Genomic DNA, 22,956 nt, shown 5'->3' on the forward strand with positions numbered 1-22,956 from the left:
TGAACTGAACTGAACTGAAGTTCAAAATTATTACTAGCATGGAGTTTTTTCTCCATTTCACCACAACTTCTTTGAATTTTATCATCACTGAAACCTCCAAACTCAAATTCCAGCATTTTACTCTCTGAATAAAATTCACTCCTTCTGTAACTTTCAAACTTCAGTAGCATGTCACTACATTTCTGGCTTTTGATGTCATTTTCCCTTTCTCTCAAAATGCTGCAGGGCTATTGGCTTCATTTTACTTCCTAGAATACTCCAAGTCTCATTCTGCCTCAGGGCCTTTGCATTTGCTACAACCACTTCCTAGTCTGCTCTTACTCTCCTATTTTTCAACTTTGGCCCCTTCTCATCCAACTCTAGCACCAATGCCATGTGCTTAGAAATAACTTTTCTTACCCCCTTCTCTATGTCTTTCCCTCCCTGTTATTCTGGAAGACTGCACTTTATTTCTTGGTGGCAATTATTAATTTCCAAGTATAGGTTTTTAAATTATAAAAAAATATATTTGAAAATTATAAAAAATTTATTTTTATATAATTTGCTATTACTTGCTTGTTTCTCTGTCTTCCCACAAGACTGTGAGCTTCATGAAGAAGAGAAACTTTGCTCTTGTCGATTAATGTGTATGTAGCAAGGAGCATCATGCCTAGTACACCCTAAGATCTCAAGTGAAAGTGAAGTCGCTCAGTCGTATCCGACTCTTTGCGACCCCATGGACTATAGCCCACCAGGTTCCTCTGTCCATGGGATTTCCTAGGCAAGAGTACTGGAGTGGGTTGCCATTTCCTTCTCCAGGGGGTTTTCCCGACCCAGCGATCGAACCCGCGTCTCCGGCATTGTCGGCAGATGCTTTACCATATGAGCCACCAGGGAATCCCAGGATCTCAAGAGCTATTTGAATAAACAATGTGAGAATTATTTACCCAATGTCTTTCAGTGATAATTTTTCCAAAACATCTCACTCTACATTTTACCTTTACCAAAACAAAAGTTGTTCAAATCATGCATATCATGAATATGGTCTCGAAAATTCTGAAGAAAATTCTGTGGTAGGGAAGTATATAACTTAAAATATGCATATTATGGAAAACACACAGAATATTCTAATCTATAGATAATAAAGTATATATGTATATGCCCATCCATATATGCATATATGGATACATAACTATATGTATTTATACATATATGAATCTTCGTGTATATATAAGGATGGGGGAAGTGTTGGGTGAGAAAAACTCAGGGCTGGGGAGGTGGTAAGATAAGATAGTAGATAATGAAAATGATCCCTAGGAATTTTTTTCTGTTGCAAGGAAAACTGCTTAAAAATGTATCAAGAATTTTAGTCTACTCTCTTCATTAGATGACTTCTTAAGGATGTTTTCCTAATTATAATCACGTCATTGAAATGTGCTCTCATCAGGTAACTACTGATGAGATTACAAAATAAAACATTCACTCTCAAAAAATGTCCCGATTTAAACAATAAATTATATGGTCACCCTAGCTATAGGGTGTTCTTCTAAGAATGTTTCCTATAAAACGCCAAACGGGAAGAAATACCAGACCGTGGGGAGAGGCGGGGGGTGGGGCGGAGGGCGGCTGTTGGGGAGGGTTTATCGAACACAGGCACTTGCTCGCTGCTTTCTTCACTCGATTTCTTTAAACCCTGTACTACCCTTGGCTCACCAGAAATTTCTCTGGCAAAGAATTTTATACTGAATGTGTTCAATTAACACATGTATGCGGTATTTGACATATTTCCATATTTGCTGACATTTGTGGCTTTACATTTGCAATCAATCATACTGTAGCGTTCATTTAACCTTCATCCTTTTTTTTTAAGTTTTCGACTTCACTTTTATTTAAAAGCCCAGTTGCAACCACCAAATACCTGACTCAGCTCACAACTAGACACAGAGCATCAAATTTCCCAGCCCACTTAATTTGAAAGCCTGCCAAGATAGGTGAAAGACCTTATAAATATGTAAAACAGGAAGTTCAAATTACAGTCAAGTAAATCTCTAGAGATTGATGTTCTTTTCAAAACAATTAAAAAAAAAAAAACTAATAAAAAGCAGCACATTTTAAAGATATCCCCCCATCCAAGGCTTCACCCGAGTTCAGCCTGGACAATGTACTTTTAGTACTGTATTTATTTTGGATTTTTACCACTTCCTGGAGGCCTGGAGGAGCCACAGTGGGAGGATCCAAAAAAACTCAGTACCACAGCCATTTTGTTTGTAAGGCAGGCTGGTAGGATTCTATCAGTCAGCAAAGGTTTCTGAAACAATTTTTTAAGAAGGAGAAAAAAGTACTCATGCCTACTGCTTGTAACGTAGCCGCTAAAATCATTATTTTATTTGTATTTTCTGCACAAGAGGAAGTAGTAGTGCTAACCCATTCTAATTTTTTTTTTTTCAAGGAGTGAACGCTCCCTGACCTGGAGACGACGTGAATTCGGTGCAAGGCTTCTCTAGGTACCTTTGGGATGTTCAATTTAAAAAAATGTTTTGATGGGGATCATTTTTCACTGGCCACGCTGGTATCCAAAGGAGACCACGACGTTGGTGAATGACAAGCTGCTTAAGAAAAGCGTGCTCGTCCTTAAAAAAAAAATTGCAAGAAATAAAGAATGTGGCTGGAGACATCAAAGGGGGCATTTTCTCGAGCTAGCGCGGGCAGTCGTGGGCGCTATTGTTTTGCAGTGTCACTTGGTAGCGAGCTTCAGACTTTGTCGTTTGGGTGGCTGTGTTTTTAAAAGCCCAGTGTAAAATGGCACTCACACTGCATTTTTTTCCGAGCTGCAGGAGGCGGGGGGAGCGGGGGATAGTGCAGACTGTAGGGACGCTGGCCGCCCAGCCAATCAGAGCCCGCCTGCTTGCCATCGCAAAGTTGTTAACCCCAGAGTCTTCTGGCTGCCGCTGCCTCCTCTGCTTTTAATCTTCGTGGATATTTCTCCGATTTTTTTCCCAAACGCCCACAGATCCTGGGGAAGCCACCCCATGCAGCCACCGATAATGGAAGAAAGTCTGACTTTTTCTTTACCAGATATTTTAAAGATGTTGGAAGATCCATACGCTGCCTGGAGGCTGTTGTTTCTAGGGACACAAGTATCCAGCCTATATTGTTACAATTCTTTTTCCAGAACTGGCTTCTTCTTTGCCTCCACTAATGGTAAGTTTGTCATTTTACAACATTTATGCCATTACATCTTTGACTGAGCCGCCAGCTAAAAAAGGATTTTCATTGTGTTTCTTCTCACAAAACCAGTCTTGGTGTTTTTCTTTAGCTTTGATCTCTGCACATTTCCACCTAATCTTATCTGGTTAATTTTTACCAAAAGAAAAAAAAATTTTTTTTAACCTCATGATTAAAGCAAAATATTTATAAATTATACTTTAATTACAATGAGCTAAAGGGAACTCAGCTATCTCAAGATGGACTTGTTTTGTGCCAGCAATGTTGGTAATGCCAAATATGTGCATATCCTCTTTATAAAAATTATGTATTACCTAATTTGTCCAGGACTAAATGATCAGCAGGCAAACTATAGATGTAGTTTGGTTTGGTGTGAAATGGGCCTATTGTAGTTTTCTTGATGGATTGCTTAGATACAAACTACAGAAAAGCTGCCCTTGGTATAATGAAGGTGGAGATTGACATAACCGGGTTTATATTAAGTTATGGCTGTTACTAAATAGTGGATCTTTTATTTGCTGATCAGATCTAAACTTGTATTCCATGTTAGTAGTTCCCTGAGGCTCCTCATTAGATAATCTTTGCAGATCTAGCTTGTTTTTCTCCAGAAAGGTAACATTTGGGAGACATTTTGTAATTTTTGGCATTTTTCTAGTTTTTTTTTTTTTTTTTTCTATTTGCACACGGTGGGAGATCTTTTTTGTTTTGCATTGATCTGTGTTGGTGGCGCTGTAGCTCTCCTCAACAATTTATGTCAGTTTCACTAAAAGAAAAAAGGAGGAAAAAAAAAAAAAGAGGTGGGGCAACATTTGATCTATTATCTTCTCTCTTTATTTCCTTAAAGAAAGTTTGATTTGGTCGAAGGGAATTATTCAGTTGTATTGTTTTACTGTTTTCTGTGAACTGTGAACTATGGGTGAGAAGAGACACGTCGTCATAACCCGTCAGGGAGCAGCAGGCCAAGTGTGCAGTTTGCAGTTGTGTATTATCTGATCTGATCATCTCTAGATCACAATTTTTTTCAGTAATAAGCTGTCTGTTTATCTTTTCTTTCCTCAGGAACATTTTGTATTTTTCTTCTATTACAATATCATCCATCCAACGTCTTTAATTTAACAAAATGTTTTGAGTTTTAGTTCACTGAATGTTGTAAAAGTTGAATTTCATTTTGAACCTAGGGATTTCTTAAATAACTATTCTAAGTTTCTCCTGGGGATTTTCTAGGAGTTTGACGTATAATAATGCTTACATTGTTGTTTGTTTTATTTTGAAGTGATACTTCAGTTGAATTTATGTATATCCTTGAGCAAATATTTTAGATTGAGATAATTTTTTAAGAATATGGATACAACTGCTTTTAACTTTTAAAATATTGGTATTCATATATCTAAGTGCAGGGTAAATCTTTTCCATCTTTGTTCTTGTTAAGAGTTATCTGATTAGAGAATATAAGATTTTAGGCCCAAAGCCTCCTAAGAACAAAAATGTGTATTATGATATGACATAGTTTTTACTGTTCTCTGTGAAATTTTTAGATATTTATGAAGATAGTAAGTATGTCCTTAGTTGAAAAAGAACATAGGAAAAAAATCAGCAATTGTACCGTAAAACAAATTATTTTGCTAAGTAAAACAAAAACAAATGAGATAGTATCCTAGACCACCTTTTCATATGATTGAATAGATGATTTCTTTAGAGAGTAAACATTTTTGAAGTTATAAAGTATCTTTTTTTCACTTTGAAATATGTAAGTGCTCATTTCACTAATCATTAAAATTTTCAAGTAAAAGAATGTGTGAAAATGACTAGGAATAGTATTTCTGATTTTTTTGTCTCATATTTACTTATCAGTGTTGAATCCTTTCCTTGAACTTAAAAAATAATTATAAATTTTGCCTATATTTTGTTTATACTCTGCTATAAAAATTTGAAAACATTCACTGTAACATTTTATCTCATCATAAAATTTCAATCTTCCCATCAAGATTGGTTTTGACATTATAGATTATTTATAGAGTGAAATACTGCAGGTGTAAATATATTCTCTAACCCTCTGATTGTGCTGGAGAGTTTAGTTCTCTGAAGTTAATCTACTGAATAAAATATACTTCCCAATATGTTTATTGCTAAAATATTCTGTTATTCAGCTGGTGACTTTGTTCATTGAATTTGTGAAAACTAAAAATATTTGTCTAATGAAGCCCCCCTTTTAAAAACAAACTGATTCTGTGAAGTCCATATGTAGCTATGCAATGTTCTTTGTTCTCCTATATCATCGACTATTACATCATTGATTATGAATAACCATTATAGTTGCATCTTCACTTTTTAAAATCTTCCATAGATATTTATGTTAAAGATATTCTTCTATCTATGACTCTTACATCACTAAATAAGGTTTAAATCTGTGAGGCCAAAACAATTCATTGTTTTATATTATTCTCCATTTTTAAATCCACCTTGTGCTTCATTTTCACTCTTGATTCTTCAGACATTTTTTTATTGACAACATTTTGTAGGCATTTAGTTTATGAGTTTGGTGAGATTATGATTAGAATGATTATAATAAACTATGTTTTATCCTGAAAAATCTTATTTATTAAATGTAGTATGTAGGGAACTAACTCAGTTTTTCATAGTAACAGTTGCTAGATCATGAACAATAAAGAATTTTTTTTTAATCTTGAAATGTTATTTCAGTCAACAATTACACACTTATTTTTTTCTGGCACACCTTTTTATCAGAGACAGTAGTAAGGAGCAACATTGACTATGTTAAAATATCGTTATCATTTTTTCTCACCCTGCTTCATCCCTCTGATGGAGGGGAGGGGTCAATGAGTAGCGAAATGGCCAAAAACCAGTTTGCAGAAAAAAGAAATAAATGATGCCAAAGAAACAGAAGATGTGTAAATCAAATTCTAAACAATAAACCTCCTAAATATGAACTTGAAACTATGAGTTTGGTCAATAATGGAAATAAACTGAACATTTTATTAAGACTTAATTTAGTGAACCCACATGATTTCCTAATTTATTCATTTGTATTCATTAGTGTTGCTAAAGATTGGGAAAATTTTCAGGTCAGCAAACCTATTAGGAAAAATGCAGTAACAAAGAGAAGAAACATTTACAGTGATATAAAGATGACATCATAAAATGCTGAAAACATTAGCCAGAACCAATCTAATATAACATGGAATAAACTTTTTTAGGAGAAGGAAAATTAGCTAAAAATTTTGCTCTCTGGAAACCAAGTGGAAGACAGACTTGAAATTGTATCTATTTCTAATTCCACCCTCTTTTTGTGTGTGCTTACCTCTTCTTTTTCTTAGACATATCATTACATGTTTTGCAAAGGAAAAGACAGGGGAAGACAAGAGATCAAATGGGTGTTTGTGTTATGACTTTGTTTTTTATCTTTCCGAAAAGATTCTCAAATGGAAACTCTAAAGGGAAGGAAAACAAAGATAATGATTTCTTTAAGAAAAAGATGAAAGGAATGGCCTTTATACTTGATTTATTCAACATTTATTTCTATTTAGGGGTTTGTTTTATATTTTCCTCCTATTACATGCTACTATGCTAAAATGCTGGGATATAGTATTAAGACAAAGAGGCAAGGATTCCTGCCCTCAGGGAGTTTACAGTCCAGTATGGTTCAACATTTTAAAAATTCTTAAATCTAAGATCTTAGATGTGGGAGGTCCCCATCTGAGAATAAGGGCGAAATAATATTTCTGGGGTAAAGCTTTTTTAAAAAAAGAAATCTATATAGGGTTTAACAAGTGTCCTTCTGTTCTTCTATTGAAGGACCATTATTTGGGACATTGAAGGGAAAATAGCCCTCAGATTTTAGATATAGCCCTAATAGATGCTGTATACATAGATGGTTAGCTAATGCAAATTACTACTGCAAAGTGAAAAATAAAACATTAAGTAATTTGCTTGAGAAGAGGAGAGGATCATTCTGGTAGTAGGAATTTTGGGTGTGTCCTTGTCAGGTCCATTTAATGAAAACTTTTTTTTCTTTAATGTGTAAAGCCTCATTTTGTACATTTTGCTCTCATTCTCATGAAATAAATGTCAATGTCTATAACAATTATGAAATGAAGCAGGGAAATACAATTTCAGTGTTAAAGGATTACATTAGAATAAAAACATTTTTTTTAATTGTCTGAAATAGTTCTAAGGGTATTTACATGACAAACATTTTTATAATAACCATTTGTATTTTAATTTAGGAAGGTAATATAATTAAACATGTAGTTAATGGTTAATTAGTGAAGCACATCAGATATGGAGCCAGGAAAGTAAGACTGCAGTTATATACAGATGAATTGGAAGGGAAGGAACTATTCGTTAAGAATTCTCTGTGTGTGCTTTAAGATGACCTCCAGAATGAAGTCAGCAAATTATTTTATCATACAGCCAATTAAAATACTATCTAAATGTATTATATCATATAGTTTGCTTTTGTACTAACATAGGATCCTGTGTAAAAAAAATGAGGACCCTTTATTTCAACTAAATTAATAATGAAGAGTCAGGCCATTTCTAGTCTGGTTCCATAACTCAACAATGTTATCAAGTTCCTTGCTGGTTTCCATTCTTTTACATTGCCATAATGTCAGCAGTGTCTTTCCTCATAGTCACAAGATGGCTGCTGCATCTCCAAGCATCATATCCTGATACTACAATTTCCAGAGTTTCTCTTAAGCATCTTCTTAGAAGGGAAAAAATTCTTTCCCAGAGGCCCACAGCAAACTGCTTCTTACATTTCTTTGACCAGGTTTGTAGGAAATGCTCATGCCTAAACCCTGTCTCTGGGAGATTGAAGTTACCCTAATTGGTTTAGCTGGGGAGGAGCTCTTAAAAAGGTGAATACCTGCCTAGTTTCCAGTACTCAGTGTGGCTAGCTCCCATTTGCTTTGTGTAAACTTTAACTGCTTTGTAAAAACATTCTTCAGTGATAAAACCTGTTTTCATAGAAACCAGACTGGTCATGGATGCTGCTAATTTAGAAAAATAAGCATTTAATGAGAGCTTTCTATGTTCCAGCCTTTAGGATAAATGCTACCTGTATTAAATAGCTCCTTAAATCCTCAAACTTTGGAGATAGAATAATTATTATACCCATTTTATAAATGAGCAAACTAAGCTTAGAGAGGTTTGGCCCAGGTTACAGTTAATGAAAAAGCCGGAGTTTGAACCCGGGAAGTCTGAAATCAGAACCGGACTTCTAACCGTCACATTGGATATTTCTAAATTTATCTTCTGTAGATTGGCATATAGTAAATATTTATTTATTATCTGGTTGTGCCAGGTCCTAGTTGTGGCATATAGGATTTAACTCCCTGACCAGGGACTCAACCTGGACCTCCTGCATTGGGAGCACAGAGTTTCAGCCCGTGGAACAGCAGGGAAGTCCCCAGATTGGCATATTTTAAATAAACTGTATGATATTCCTATTTAAATGAGTCCTCTGGTGAATAATTTATAAGTCTAATAATCTTTTCTTGACATGAGCAATGCTTACCTACATTATCAGTTGTACACATCTGAATTTTTGTATGTCAGATTTGCTGAAGATACATGCACCATATATCATCTCTTCAGGAGCAGCCCCGAAATTCTTTTAGAAGTTACATTTCTAAAATAAAAAAAAAAAGAAGTTGCAATTCTATCAGGAAAAGAAAAAAAAAAGATCAGAGAGTAAAGATGCAGGAAAGCTTTGTTGAAGTGAGTAAATTCATGATTCATAACACTAGGTCAAAACAGAATATTGGCTTCTGTTTCATAACTTACAAGGTACATTTACGTACAAGATGTTTCCACCTTTTCCATCCTTGGGATATAGGGAAGTTTACCCCTCTGGGACATTTTTGGGGGATTCAATGTAGCCTAGATCAGTGGACCTCAAACTTGAGTGTGTACCACCTAACATACAGGTGGCTGGGCCCACACCTCAAGTTCCTGGATCAGTGGGTCTGGGGTGGGGCCTAAGAAGTTGAAGCTGCTAGATGCTGCTGGTCAGAGGATCACCCTTTGAGACTTTGCTCTAGAGAATCAGAGGGTACCTGCCATGGAAAATGTTTTGGATTTGAAATATGCCAAACTTTAAAGGATATAAATTAATAATTGGCAATATATGAGTAAATACATGTGCAGGATTGAATAGGTGGTCAGGATAGCCTCCTTGAGAGTAGAGCAATGACTACATCTTATGTTTCAGCATGAGCATCACATTTGAGATTATTTTTCCAGCAACTCATATTTGTGTTTTTTTTTAAATAGTAATCTATAATTTACAAATTATTTTTAAAAGCAAGTAAAAATAGAACTGAGTTGTGCTCAGTAGCAAGTTACATATGAAAAAGACTTCTGTATCTCATCATCTTGCTGGGTTTTCTCAAGATTTTATCCCACCACCCACTAAAGCCCCATGTTCATTAAAATGACATGGTTTTGATGAGACTAGGAAAAAGAGGCCATCATGCCAGTGACCTATATTTAGCTCTGAAACTCAGGCTACTGCCCCAATCCACTGGAAACTCTCCATCCTCCTAAGACAGGTCACAACCTCCAACTGAAAAACACTCTCAAGTGCCAAGGAGCCAAGAGTTTAATTGCTTCACTGCTTTGAGACTTAAAAAATTTAAGTCTGAAAGCTTTTGCTCATTTTTCACTAAAGTATAAAGTCCAAGAAACAAACCTCCAACATAAATCAGTAAAAAAAAAAAAAATCAGTGAATTCAATGTCCTTAGCATTCTCAGAAGCCTGAATAAGCATTGAGTTATCCTTTCATCCAGTGGAAACCCCATCAAGAAGCTGGAATGAAGTACTCGAAGAGGCAGGTCTGGGCTGTTTTCAGCCATATCATAAAACATCACTCGGCACCTAGGTAATAATAGACTCAGGTCATTTAAAATGGTCTAAATCTGCCAGAACTGTGCTGTCCAGGATGGCAGTCACTAGCCATTTGTGGCTATGTAAGTTTAAATTGGAATTAATTAAAATGAAACATTCAGTAGCTACACCTGGCTGTTGGTTACCATATTGGACAACTAATTTGTGGAAGGCTTCTTAGTTGTTCAGGTTGCTGTAACAGAATACCATAAACTGGGTGGCTTATACACAACAGAAATTTATTTCTCACAGTTCTAGAAGCTAGGAAATCTAAGATCAAGTGAAAATAAAAAGTGTTAGTTGCTCAGTCGTGTCTGACTCTTTGCAACCCCATGGACTGCAGCCCACCAGGCTCCTCTGTCCATGGAATTCTCCAGGCAAAAATACTGGAGTATGTAGCCATTCCCTTCTCCAGGGAATCTTCCTGACTCAGGGATCAAACACAGATCTCCTGCATTGTAGGTGGATTCTTCACCAAGATCAAGATACCAGCAAATTCTGTGTCTAGTGAAGGTCCACTTCTTGGTTTGTAGCTGTGTCTTCACACAGTGGATGGCGTAAGGGAGCTCTCTAGGATCTCTTACTGCTGCTGCTGCTAAGTCGCTTCAGTCATGTCTGACTCTGTGCGACCCCATAGACGGCAGGCAAGGGTGCTAATCCCTTTCATGAGGGCTCCACCCTCATGACCTAATCACCCCCAAAAAAACCCACCTCCAAATACCATCACATCTGGGACTAGGATTTCAGTGTATGCATTTGCAGGCTGGGGGATATAAACATTCAGTCTATAGCAGTGTCCACAATTGCAGAAAATTCTATTGGAACTTCACACCACAGTAGGCTCACACTGTGGACCAGTGCTTCTTAACACTGTCTGCACTTCAGTTCAGTCACTCAGTCGTGTCCGACTCTTTGCGACCCCATGAATTGCAGCGACTCAGCAGTGGCAGGCCTCCCTGTCCATCACCAACTCCCAGAGTTCACCCAAACTCACATGCATCGAGTCAGTGATGCCATCCAGCCATCTCATCCTCTGTCGTCCCCTTCTCCTCCTGCCCCCAATCCCTCCCAGCATCAGGGTCTTTTCCAATGAGTCAACTCTTTGCATGACGTGGCCAAAGTATTGGAGTTTCAGCCTCAGCATCATTCCTTCCAATGAACACCCAGGACTGGTCTCCTTTAGGATGGACGGGTTGGATCTCCTTGCAGTTCAAGGGACTCTCAAGAGTCTTCTCCAACACCACAGTTCAAAAGCATCAATTCTTCGGCGCTCAGCTTTCTTCGCAGTCCAACTCTCACATCCATACACGACTGCTGGAAAAACCATAGCCTTGACTAGACAGACCTTTGTTGGCAAAGTAATATCTCTGCTTTTGAATATGCTATCTAGGTTGGTCATAACTTTCCTTCCAAGGAGTAAGCGTCTTTTAATTTCATGGCTGTAGTCACCATCTGCAGTGATTTTGGAGCCCAGAAAAATAAAGTCTGACACTGTTTCCACTGTTTCCCCATCTATTTCCCGTGAAGCGATGGGACCAGATGCCATGATCTTAGTTTTCTGAATGTTGAGCTTTAAGCCAACTTTTTCACTCTCCTCTGTCACTTTCATCAAGAGGCTGCACTTAGAATCACCCAAAAACTTATAAATTAAATGTCTGTGCCCTATCCTCAGAAGTTCTAGCTGATCTCGGTGGAATCTGAGCATAAGTATTTTCTAAAAACTCTCCGTGGGGTTCTAACATGCTGCTGGAGTTGAGGATTGTTGAGTGACCCTATGGAACAAAGCCTCTAAACCAGATATTGGGGCTACCAGTAGATAGTGTTGCTACTTCTCATTTCAGTCTTTCAAAAGCTACAGTCATCTAGGAAGAGAGGGAGATTTCAGATTGAAAGAATAATTGGACAGTTAAACCAGTTCTGTCCACATGCGCTGACTGCTTAATGAATACCAACTTCAGCTGGAAGAAAAGCAGTCCAGCTGCCACTCTTCAATTATAAATTACCTGATGCCCTCAAGAGTAAGTCTTGTATATTGAAAGACTATTCTGAAATCAAGTTATTTAAAAATAATATGAAATGTATTGAAGTTACATACCCAAAGGTAGTTCTTCCTTATGTTTTTAAATTTACCTTACAAATCTTGCAAATTTTAGATATCATGGTCCTTTAAAACTTGGTCTCATTTATGGCATTATTTAATTAAAAACCTCCCAACTTTTTATATACATTTTACCTTTACTACATCCGATTGCTTACTTTGGTACTTTAGCAGGCATTTTCAAGAAGTTAAGAAGGTCTTATCCATCTCACAAATTTAACTTTTAAGTTTATTTATTTATTTTTAAAAATTTGGCTACACTGTGTCTTGGTTGCAGCACATGGGCTTAGTTGCCTGTAGCATGCGGGATCCTAGTTCCCCAACCAGGGATCGAACCCAACTCCCCTGCATTGGAAGGCAGATTCTTAACTGCTGGATCACTAGGGGAGCCCCTCATACATTTAACTTTTAAATATGGTGATTCTTAAGTTCTCTTTAATGTTTCAATGCTGCATATAAAAAGGAATTCTATTTGAAAGTGTACTAAGCTGACCTCTTACTCCAAATGTTGTGAAACAACAATTACATCGATTTAAAAACATTTCTTTTCTTATTCTAATATTCTTTATGAAGTTAAAAGATTCTTACCTACTAAGAAAAGAGTTATATCCTACCAAAAAATTAGAGTGTTGCCTTCTCCAGTTTATTTTTTTTGTCTACTGAAGTTTCTTGATGAGCACAGGTTTTGATTACAACACAATTAGATCCCTGTCTGAGACGCTGTGACATAATGAACCTATTTATGTTCACTGTATCAAAAAAAAAAAAAAAGTATTCTCAAAGCCTATTTTCCTGAGATATTGTCATATCTTTACCTTTTTTTCAGTCAAGTTAGAATTGTTGGTCCCCACACAAGTGGCTACATCAACTGACAAGTATTTGGATTCTGCATTTCTTAATCTTTTAGAATATATATAACTGTCCTCGAGAGACCTTTGAACTTGGCAGACTACTACAGTCCTTCAGGTTATGCCTTGTAAGACAATCAGCTCTTGCAGATATTAACAGATAATTAATTGACACTGAATCTTTCTCTTGGCTTTTGTCTATGTGGTCACAATTTCTAAGGCAATTCTTTTAACAGTTTTTTGTTTTTGTTTTTTTTTTTTAACTTCCAGATAGCTCCCTAGAAGCCTCTCCATACACATTTCTGTTGAAGACATCACAGGAACATTTTAAATACACATTTCTTATGTTTTCACTGGGCATGCAGGATCTTAGTTCCCCAAATAGGGATTGAACCCATGCCCCCTGCAGTGGAAGCACAGAGTCTTAACCACGCACGGGATCACCACTTCCCCACTGGGGAAGTCCCTAAATACCCAGCTTTGACAGATCTGAATTCCTCCATCAGCTCTTTATTATGCCTATAACCTTCAGACAGTTACTTAATTGTCCAGACCCCCAGTTTCCTCTTCTGTGAATCAAAGTGATCTTGCCTACCCACCTGACTGCTATGAGATTTGCATTTAAAGCACCTAGAGTAATGCCTGACATGACAAAGGCACTAAGTTCATTTTTTCACAGGTACCTCTGATTTCAGGGATCAGAACTGCCCTTACATTCTGTGATGGAAATTAAAACGTTCACCTCACTCTGGTGTATAAAGTTGTTGCAGTATTCGAGAGGCTCTCATCATCCTCCCCATGTCCTTTATGAAGTTGATAAGTCAGTTGCTCCAAGAATTAAGGTTCCTCTGTTAACTGCTCTTCACTCGTTAAATAAATCCTTATTGAGATTCTACTACATTAAAACAACAACTATATTGGACAGAGTCTGAAACGATTAAAGGGAAAACGGAAGAGAAGCATTTGGGAATTGGAGGAAACTTCATGGAGCAAGTACTTTTGACCAGAGCTTGGAAGGTGGGTGGGCTTTCAACAGGTAGAAATTGAGAGGAGACTTTCAAGTAAAGAAAGTCGTGAGAACACAAGCAAAGAGGAGACAAAACACCGTGGCACTGGGAATACCAGCTGGAAGTCCAGTGTGGGCAGAGAGTAAGCTGTGATGTGGGGGAGCTAGAGGCTGGGGGGTGCGGGAAGGGACTTGGGAATCAGGATGTCGGTCATTACCCATCAGACATCAGTTCAAAAACGTAAGTGCCCTGGAAATGGTGATGGGATAAATAGGAAGGAACTACCTCTTTGTTAATAGACATCTGTTTACCCATTAGCCTGGTAGAGGAAAACTCCAGTGGTATAGATCTCTAACCAGATTAAGTTTTGATGGGAAGAGTGAAAAAGGTTGAAAGTTTGGGACAGTTTTCAGTGAAGTGTGGACACTGGGCGGCAGGGGGCAGCATAAGAGCACTGAAGAGCTGAAAGAGCGCATAAGGGATTTATTTGCTTGTTTACTATTTCTTGACAACTGTGAGTTTATAAGGCTACTTCTATTGATAATAAGTGTTCATTTCCCCCAAATGAATAGAAATTTAAAGAGAAAAGAAAAATAACAGGCTGGCTAGTGGCAGAATGACATTGCTGTTCATTTGAAAGCATAAACATAGACAGTTTATATATTATTTGGGCTTCCTTTGTAGCTCAGCTGGTAAAGAATCTCTGTATTATTATTTCCTTTCAAATGCGTAAGAACTCAGAATTTTGTATAAAATGTAAAAGTATACATTTGGGGACTTCCCTGGTGGTCCAGGGGCATTGATCTGTGCTCCCAATGCAGGAGGCCTGGGTTTGAAGAATCCCTGGTCAGGGAACTAGATCCCACGTGCTGCAAGTAAGATGTGGTACAGCCAAATATATAATTTTTTTTAAGTATACATTTCAATTGGAAACATGCCTTTATAAGACTCTTTAAGGCTTTGCATTTTTTTGGAAGCGTACTTGTTCAGCTATACTACATTAAAGGAACTAGTGAATAAAATGAGTTAAATAAGGAATAGAAATTTTAATGTACATTCTATTTTACATGCCAAATATGTGGAATTTCAAATTTCGGATTTTCATGATTATACAAATTTTATTTAAAAAACTATTTTTTCTAGTATATCTTAAATTCAAGAATAACCACACTAAATTTCATAAGATTTTCCTGGCATAATTCCCTCATACTAACCTTTCTTAAAATTCTGATGGTTGGTGATATTAAGAATGGAAAATCGGAAGGACTTCCCCAGTGGGCCAGGGGTTAAAATTCCGTGCTACCAGTGCAGGGGGCTTGGGTTCCATCCCTGGTCAGGGAACTATGATCCCACATGCCATGTGGCGTGGCCCCCCAGAAAATGGAAAATTGGAATTTCCAGGTACATTCTTTTTCAGCTCTGGAATTTACCAGTGCAAATGCTCCATTGCACTCAACAGAGAATCCCTCTCTCTCTCAGGAGTGTGAGGAAGATGGCATCACACTGCTTCACACGCTGCGGGAGGAACACTCCCTCTCTGTTCCTTCACGATCCTCTCATTGTCCATCGAACGCATTTAGGTCATGATCCCTGGGTAGGTCCTTCATGTGCTGCTCTTCGCTCCCTCAGTTCACCTTGTCATGTATGCTTCTTTCCATATACAGCCATAACACCTTTTACTTGTCATCTTAATAGCCACAGAAATTACTTAACAAAATTTTTTATTGAAGTACAATATAGTTGATTTACAATGGTAATTTATGTTGTAAAGCAAAGTGATTCCATATATATATATATATATATATTCTTTTTCAAATATTCTTTTCCATTATGGTTTATCATTGGATATTGAATATAGTTCTCTGCTATACAGTGTGTATTTGTTTTATATTGTTGTTTATCCATTCTATTGTATTGTTGTTTATCCATTCTATATAAAACAGTCTACATCTGCTAAACCCAAACTCTCCTTTCGTCCTTCTGCCAATCTGCTCCCCCTTGGCAATCACAACTCTGTTCTCTACGTATGTTTCTATTGCAAAAATAGGTTCATTTGTCATATTTTAGATTCCACATATAAGTGATAGCATATGGTATTTGTCTTTCTGACTTAGTATGAGAAACTCTAGTTGCATCCATGTCATTGCACGTGGCATTTTGTTCTTTTTTATGGCTGAGTAATATTCCATTGTACATATATTCACCACATCTTCTTTATCCATTCCTCTGTTGATGGACATTTAGGTTGCTTCCACATCCTGGCTATTGTAGATAGTGCTGCTATGAACATAGGGTTACATGTGTTCTTTTGAATGAGAGTTTTGTCTGGATATATGCCCAGGAATGGGATTGCAGGATCATATGGTAATCCTATTTTTAGGTGTTTGAGAAACCTCCATAGTGTTCTCAAACAGTGGCTACACCAACTTACCTTCCCACCAACAGTGTAGGAGGGTTCCCTTTTCTCTACATCCTCTTCAGCATGTGTTATTTATAGAGTTTTTAAATGAATAGCCACATAAATTGATGGCTGACTATTCCATGATTGTTAAATACTGATTTCCAACTTTATTATGGAAAATCTGAAATGATGAATAAACTTTTGGTTTAAGATAGTTAACCTGAAAATTAGTTAAGTATCATGAAAACAGATGAAAATAAACTACTTTGTGAAGTAAATTTATGACACATTTCCTGTATATTTTATTCAAATCATTTGTAAATCTGAAAATAAAATGATATAAAATTATTTTAAATGTTCCTTTCAAAACAGGATATTCCAGAATACACACACAAGACATGCCACCCTATTTGCTTTTATAGGAATTAAGTTCATTAAGGGCAATAACATTTTTTTCTTTTGTGTCTCCCATGGTTCATAATACAATGCTTGCACGGAGATAGGGCCCAATAAATGAAACAATGTCAGAAAAACTTATACTATGTAAAGCCTGTTTTTTTCATTTTGATTATAGTTGCTTTACAGTGTTGTATTAGTTTCTGCTATACAGCAAAGTGAATCACTTATACATACACATGTTGGTGTTCGGTCACCCAGTTGGTTCCAATTCTTTGCAACCCCAGGAACGCAGCACGCCAAATTCCCTGTCCCTCACCATCTCCTGGAGTTTGCCCAAGTTCATGTTCATTGCATCAGTGATGCCGTCCAGCCATCTCATCCTCTGATGCCCTCTTCTCCTTCTGCCCCTCTTTTTTTTTTTTAATATCCCTCTTTTTTGGATTGCCTTCCCATTTAGGTCACCACAGAGCACTGAGTAGAGGTCCCTGTGATATACAGCAGGTTCTCATTAGTTATCTGTTTTATACAGAGTGTGATATGTCAATTCCAATTTCCCAATTCATCTCATACATAACCTTTTTTTTTTAATCTTTTAAAAAATTATTTATTCATTTGGCTACACTGGGTCTTTAGCTGCAGCATATGGGATCTAGTTCCCTGACCAGGGATTGAAAACCCGGACCCCCTGCATTGGGAGCGTAGCGTCTTAGTCAAGGAACCACCAGGGAGGTCCTCACACATAACCTAGTTTTTTGATGTAAGATTTAAAGGTACTCTTCGTACTTTCATCATACTTTTCAAATTGTTAAATTGGTTAAATTGTTACTATTGTTGTTCTTCTTGTTGCTATTTGGTATTTTCTGTCAGTGCTTGGATAATAATACTGTGTTGTTTTTTTAGTTTATTACATAGAAATTGTCTGCACTTTTCCAGTGAGAATATTAGCCTAGTTGCAGATTTTTTATTTTGTTGTTCAGTTGCTCTGTGGTGTCCAACTCTTTGCGACCTCATGGACTGCAGGACACCAGGCTTCCCTGTCCTTCACTTTCTCCTTGAGTTTGCTCGAATTCAGGTCCATTGAGTTGGTGATGCCATCCAACCATCTCATACTCTGTTGCCCCCTTCTCCTCCGGCCCTCAATCTTTCCTAGCATCAGGGTCTTTGCCAGTGAGTCAGCTCTTCGCATCAGGTGGCCAAAGTATTGGAGCTTCAGCTGCAGCATGTCTTTCCAGTGAATAGTCAGGGATGATTTCATTTAGGATTGAACTGGTTTGACCTCGCTGTTCAAGGGACTCTCAATATTCTTCTCTAGCACCAGAGTTCAAAAGCATCAATTCTTTTGCACTCAGCCTTTTTTATGGTCCAACTCTCACATCATGGTCCAACTCTCACATCTGTACATGACTAATGGAAAAACTATAGCTTTCACTATATGGATCTTTGTAGGCAAAGTGATGTCTCTGCTTTTTAATATCCTGTCTAGATTGGACATAGTTCTTCCAAGGAGCAAGTGTCTTAATTTCATGGCTGCAGTCATTGTCCGCAGGGATTTTGGAGCCCAAGAAAATAAAGTCTATCACTTTTTCCATTTCCCCACCCCCATCTATTTGCCATGAAGTGATGGAACCTGAGTACCATGGTCTTACTTTTATGAATGTTGCATTTTAAGTCAGCTTTTTCACTTTCCTCTTTCACCTTCATCAAGAGGCTCTTTAGTTCCTCTTCACATTCTGCCATTAGAATGGTGTCATCTACATATCTGAGGTTATTGATATTTCTCCCTGCAATCTTGATTCCAGCTTGAGCTTCATCCAGCCCAGCATTTTGCATGATATACTCTGCATAGAAGTTAAATAAGCAGGATGATAATTTCCAGTCTCAACGTACTCCTTTCCTGATTTGGAACCAGTCTGTTGTTCCATGCCCTGTTCTAACTGTTGCTTCTTGACCTACGTACAGGTTTCTGAGAAGCAGGTCAGGTGGTCTGGTATTCCCATCTCTTTAAGAAGTTTGTTGTGATCCACACAGTCTTTCATTACCAGACTTAATTATTTTGACCATTTCTGCTTTAGCTTTTGTTTCAGTTTGTTATCTTTTTTTCATATTAATTATGAATCTTTATTTTTCAGTTTTAATGGTTTTTATATTTCAGTTTTTTTTATTTGTATGCTACGTGGATTTCTCAGCTCACATTTGAACATACAGTGCAAGACTAGGGCTTCCCAGGTGGCTCATTGCTAAAGAACCTGCCTGTCAACGTAGAAGACGTGGGTTTCATTCCTGGGTTGGGAGATCCCCTGGAAAAGGAAATAGCAACCCACTCCAGTATTCTTGCTTGGGAAATCCCATGGACAGAGGAGTCTGGCGGGCTACAGTCCATGGGGTGGCAAAGAGTCGGTTACAACTTAGCAACTATACTAAAAACAAAGGCAAGACTACTTATACTAAGCATCTTTTAAAAACTTTTTGCTTGATTATCAGTTATTACTAATTATAGTATAACATATATAGTATAACATAATATAACTGGGTCTTAATTGCGGCATGCGGGATCTTTAGTTAGCATACAAACTCTTTTCTATGGCATGTGGGATCTAGTTCCCCAACTAGGAACTGAACCCAGGCACCCTGCATTGGGAATGTGGAGTCTTAGCCAATGGACCACCAGGGAAATCCCACAGTATAGCATCTTGACCCACTCACTGAAATTACTCTCCGTAAGGCATATCTTCTAGGACTTTATTTGCTCTCAGTCTTCTCAAGGGCCTTCTAGACTGTGTAAATATATAGTCAGGAAACACTGAAGACATAGTTTCCGAAAAATCTCGTGTCTCTAATTTTCTTTTGTTAGTTTTTTCCATTTAGAAAATTTCATGTATCCTCATTTTTTCCAACCAACAATAGAAATGAGATAATCATCCAATTTGAGAGTTGTAAGTTTTGGAAGGGATCATTAAGTCTTAGTCCTCCTTTTCAAAGTTGAAGATACTGAAGTCCAGGGAGATTAAAATCAAGATCACACAGCTAGTTGGTGGCAAAGCCAGGATTAGAACCTCCAGCTTCTAAATTAAAATGCTCATAAGTAACTATGTAATACAGATGAGATAGCTTAGCATGAATTATTTTTGTAATTCATTGATGATGATTATAAAACTGTAACAGCTTAAAAACTTCTTTGCTTTTAAAAGTAACCTTAAAAACTCACATAATAGAAGCAATATTATCATAAAATTAGACTATTTTCTCTATATTTACAATTGTTTTGTTATTCCCATGAAGAGTTAAGAAAGACCACTATACAGAATATTGTTAAAAAAAATAATGCTGAGGAACCATTGTTTTTCAAGGACAACATGAGAGTTTAGTTATTTGAGGCGGGGGGCGGGGGTGGGGTGGGTCGGGGGAGCACAGATTATGAAACAACCCAAGAAAATAAAGGCAAAGAGAATTCTGTAAAGATGGAAGAAGGGTAGGTAGATGCTGGAGAAACATGCAAAAGTGTCCCATAAAAGCCTGATGTGAAGAAGCGTGTGAGAAAAAATATTCAAGAGGGAACACTCTTTTATTCAGATAGTATTTCTTTCTTTTTAAGATTTGGGTTTTGTATGTTTTTGTTCAACAGAAAGGAGGACTGAACAGATAGGATAAACCCGGTGTAGTGTTTATGTTAAAATGAAGGTAATCAGGACCTTGGTCACCCTACTTGGGTAACCCGTTTTCCACACTCAACTGGAAACTGTTTCTTAATCTTTAAGAAGAATATTCAGACTTTTTGATGAAATAATATCTAACACTTTTTGAAATCTCACCACAAGGGAGGCATTGGAGCCATCTTGTAAGATTTTATAGGGATTCAGTGAGATCGTGCTTCCCTGGTGGCTCAGTGGTAATGAATCTGCATGTCAAGCAGGAGATATAGGTTTGATCCCCGGGTCAGGAAGATCCCCCGGAGATCTTGAGTGGGAAATCCATGGACAGAGTGGTCTGGTGGGCTATAGTACATGGGGTCGCAAAAGAGTGGAACATGACTTAGGGACTAAGAACAAGAACAAGGGAGATCATACATGTAAAGCACCCGGGCCAAGGTAAGAAGTCAGTAACTTTAGTTATGTGGCTTATTTATCTATTCACAACAATACTTGGAAGTATGTATTATCTCAGTATTAGAGGTAGAAATTAGAATTTTTATTCAGGTTCACAGAGCTAGAAAAGATCAGAGTTGAGATTCAAACCCAAATCATGTCTGACTCTGGAGCCAGCACTTCTAACCACTGTATTACACTCTTTTAACAATTTTTCTTAAAGCTCCTGCTTATCTCAAAATAATTCAAACTTACCGTACGTTTCTTAAAATTTTATATTGTACTAGACACACTCTCTAAATAGTTGAAGAAATATGGCAAGATAAATTAAAGGGGGTGAAAGAAAAGGACTACTGAAAATAGGTAAAATGGGTGAATTTTGGTGTTGCCTTAAATATCTCCTTTTTAAGGAAGTGCTTAAAGGGCCTTAGACTAGGAATGAAATCTTCTGTGACCAACTGCATGATCTGAACAGCTGAGGGATCTTCTGTTCCAGTGTATTTCTTGGGAGCAAGTGTATGTAATGCCCTTCCTGACCACTAGGGTGAAATTGAAATAAAATAATATAGGCTTCCCTAGTATATTTGTGTGGGAAATTAAAAAAAATACTTTGCAATTATCAAAGTTTTTTTTTAAAACCATATGTTTGTTCTTCATATTGGCCTAAGAAGGAGGAGAAAAAGTATTCTTTAGACCAAGTATGTCATATCACTCAGTCATGTCTGACTGTTTGTGGCTCTGTCCATTAATTCTCCAGGTGAGAATACTGGAGTGGGTTGCCATTTCCTCCTCCAGGGAATGTTCCTGACCCACAGAACGAACCCAAGTCTCTTGCATCTCCTGCACTGGCAGGCAGATTCTTTACTACTGTCCCACCTGGGAAGCCAGACCAAGCATAAGAGATGCTTAAGGCCCCATGATGAATTCATTTCTGTAGGCTTATGCTGCTGGTGGGGCACCCCACTCCAGTACTCTTGCCTGGAAAACCCCATGGATGGAGGAGCCTGGTAGGCTGTACTCCATGGGGTCGCTAAGCAACTGAGCAACTTCACTTTCACTTTTCACTTCCATGCATTGGAGAAGGAAATGGCAACCCACTCCAGTGTTCTTGCCTGGAGAATCCCAGGGACAGGGGAGCCTGGTGGGCTGCCGTCTATGGGATCGCACAGAGTTGGACACGACTGAAGTGACTTAGCATGCTGCTGGTAAAGGGTAGGCCTGAGATTAGCATCTGGATCTTTCAATGTGGAAGCCAATGTTCCCTCCAGTAGTTAATGCTGTATCTCACTCTGCTATGTTGCTACTTTGAATGCAAAATGTTGTTTATCATTGGACTCTCTTTTTACACAAAGCACTCACCCTGAGAGAAACAGTAGCAACCTGTACAGAGAGGCCCTGACCCCCTGGAGAGCTTGCTTGACCAGATTTGGAGATTAAGCCATCACTGGGCAACAGCCTGGTGAATCAGTTGTCAGTGGGTGGGGGTGGGGTGGGGTACTGCAGAGCTCCTTGTAGATTTCAACATAAAAAACAAAACTCCTACATAGAAACAAAACAGAAAGATTCTAGAAGATGGGTATAATAGTTTACATAGATTATTTTATATATGTATCTTGGTTTCTGGTTTCATTTGAGGATTTCTTAGTTTTGTTTCTTTAGCCAAGAGTGTTGAAACCTTTACAATCACTGTTATGTTTTATACTAAGTGTACAAAAATAAAGCTCAGAAAAGTAAAATGACCTATTAACAGGAAGAAAATAAAAAATATCCTTTAAAAAAATAGCTCATGTGTAATGAGCATGACTTTTGTGTCAGGTTCATGCTAAATTCTTTGCTAATGATTTCATTGAATCAGTGTAACAACCTAGGTGATACATTGTGTTAGGAGTCCCATTTTATGGATGAAGAAACTGCAGTTCCAAGAGCTTGCTGCTGCTGCTAAGTCACTTCAGTCGTGTCCGGCTCTGTGTGACCCCATAGACGGCAGCCACCAGGCTCCCCCGTCCC

General features: G+C 37.6%; 1 protein-coding gene across 2 annotated transcripts in view; it reads left to right on the top strand.

Annotated features, from left to right (window-relative positions):
* The first annotated feature begins 2,224 nt into the window (after positions 1 to 2,224).
* EPC1 (enhancer of polycomb homolog 1) overlaps positions 2,225 to 22,956 on the top strand; it is a 97,818-nt gene continuing 77,086 nt past the window's right edge. The window contains exons 1-3 of one of the 2 annotated variants that reach the window (XM_015473993.3): positions 2,225 to 2,317; positions 2,429 to 2,483; positions 3,055 to 3,180. In XM_015473993.3, coding sequence (XP_015329479.2) covers positions 3,178 to 3,180 — 3 coding nt within the window. In that variant the 5' untranslated portion in view covers positions 2,225 to 2,317; positions 2,429 to 2,483; positions 3,055 to 3,177. Of the gene's footprint in view, positions 2,484 to 3,054; positions 3,181 to 22,956 lie in introns of both variants that reach the window. The other variant, XM_059892686.1, reaches the window with a different exon arrangement.

This window comes from Bos taurus, chromosome 13 (assembly GCF_002263795.3).
Source record: "Bos taurus isolate L1 Dominette 01449 registration number 42190680 breed Hereford chromosome 13, ARS-UCD2.0, whole genome shotgun sequence".
Taxonomy (NCBI): Eukaryota; Metazoa; Chordata; class Mammalia; order Artiodactyla; family Bovidae; genus Bos; species Bos taurus.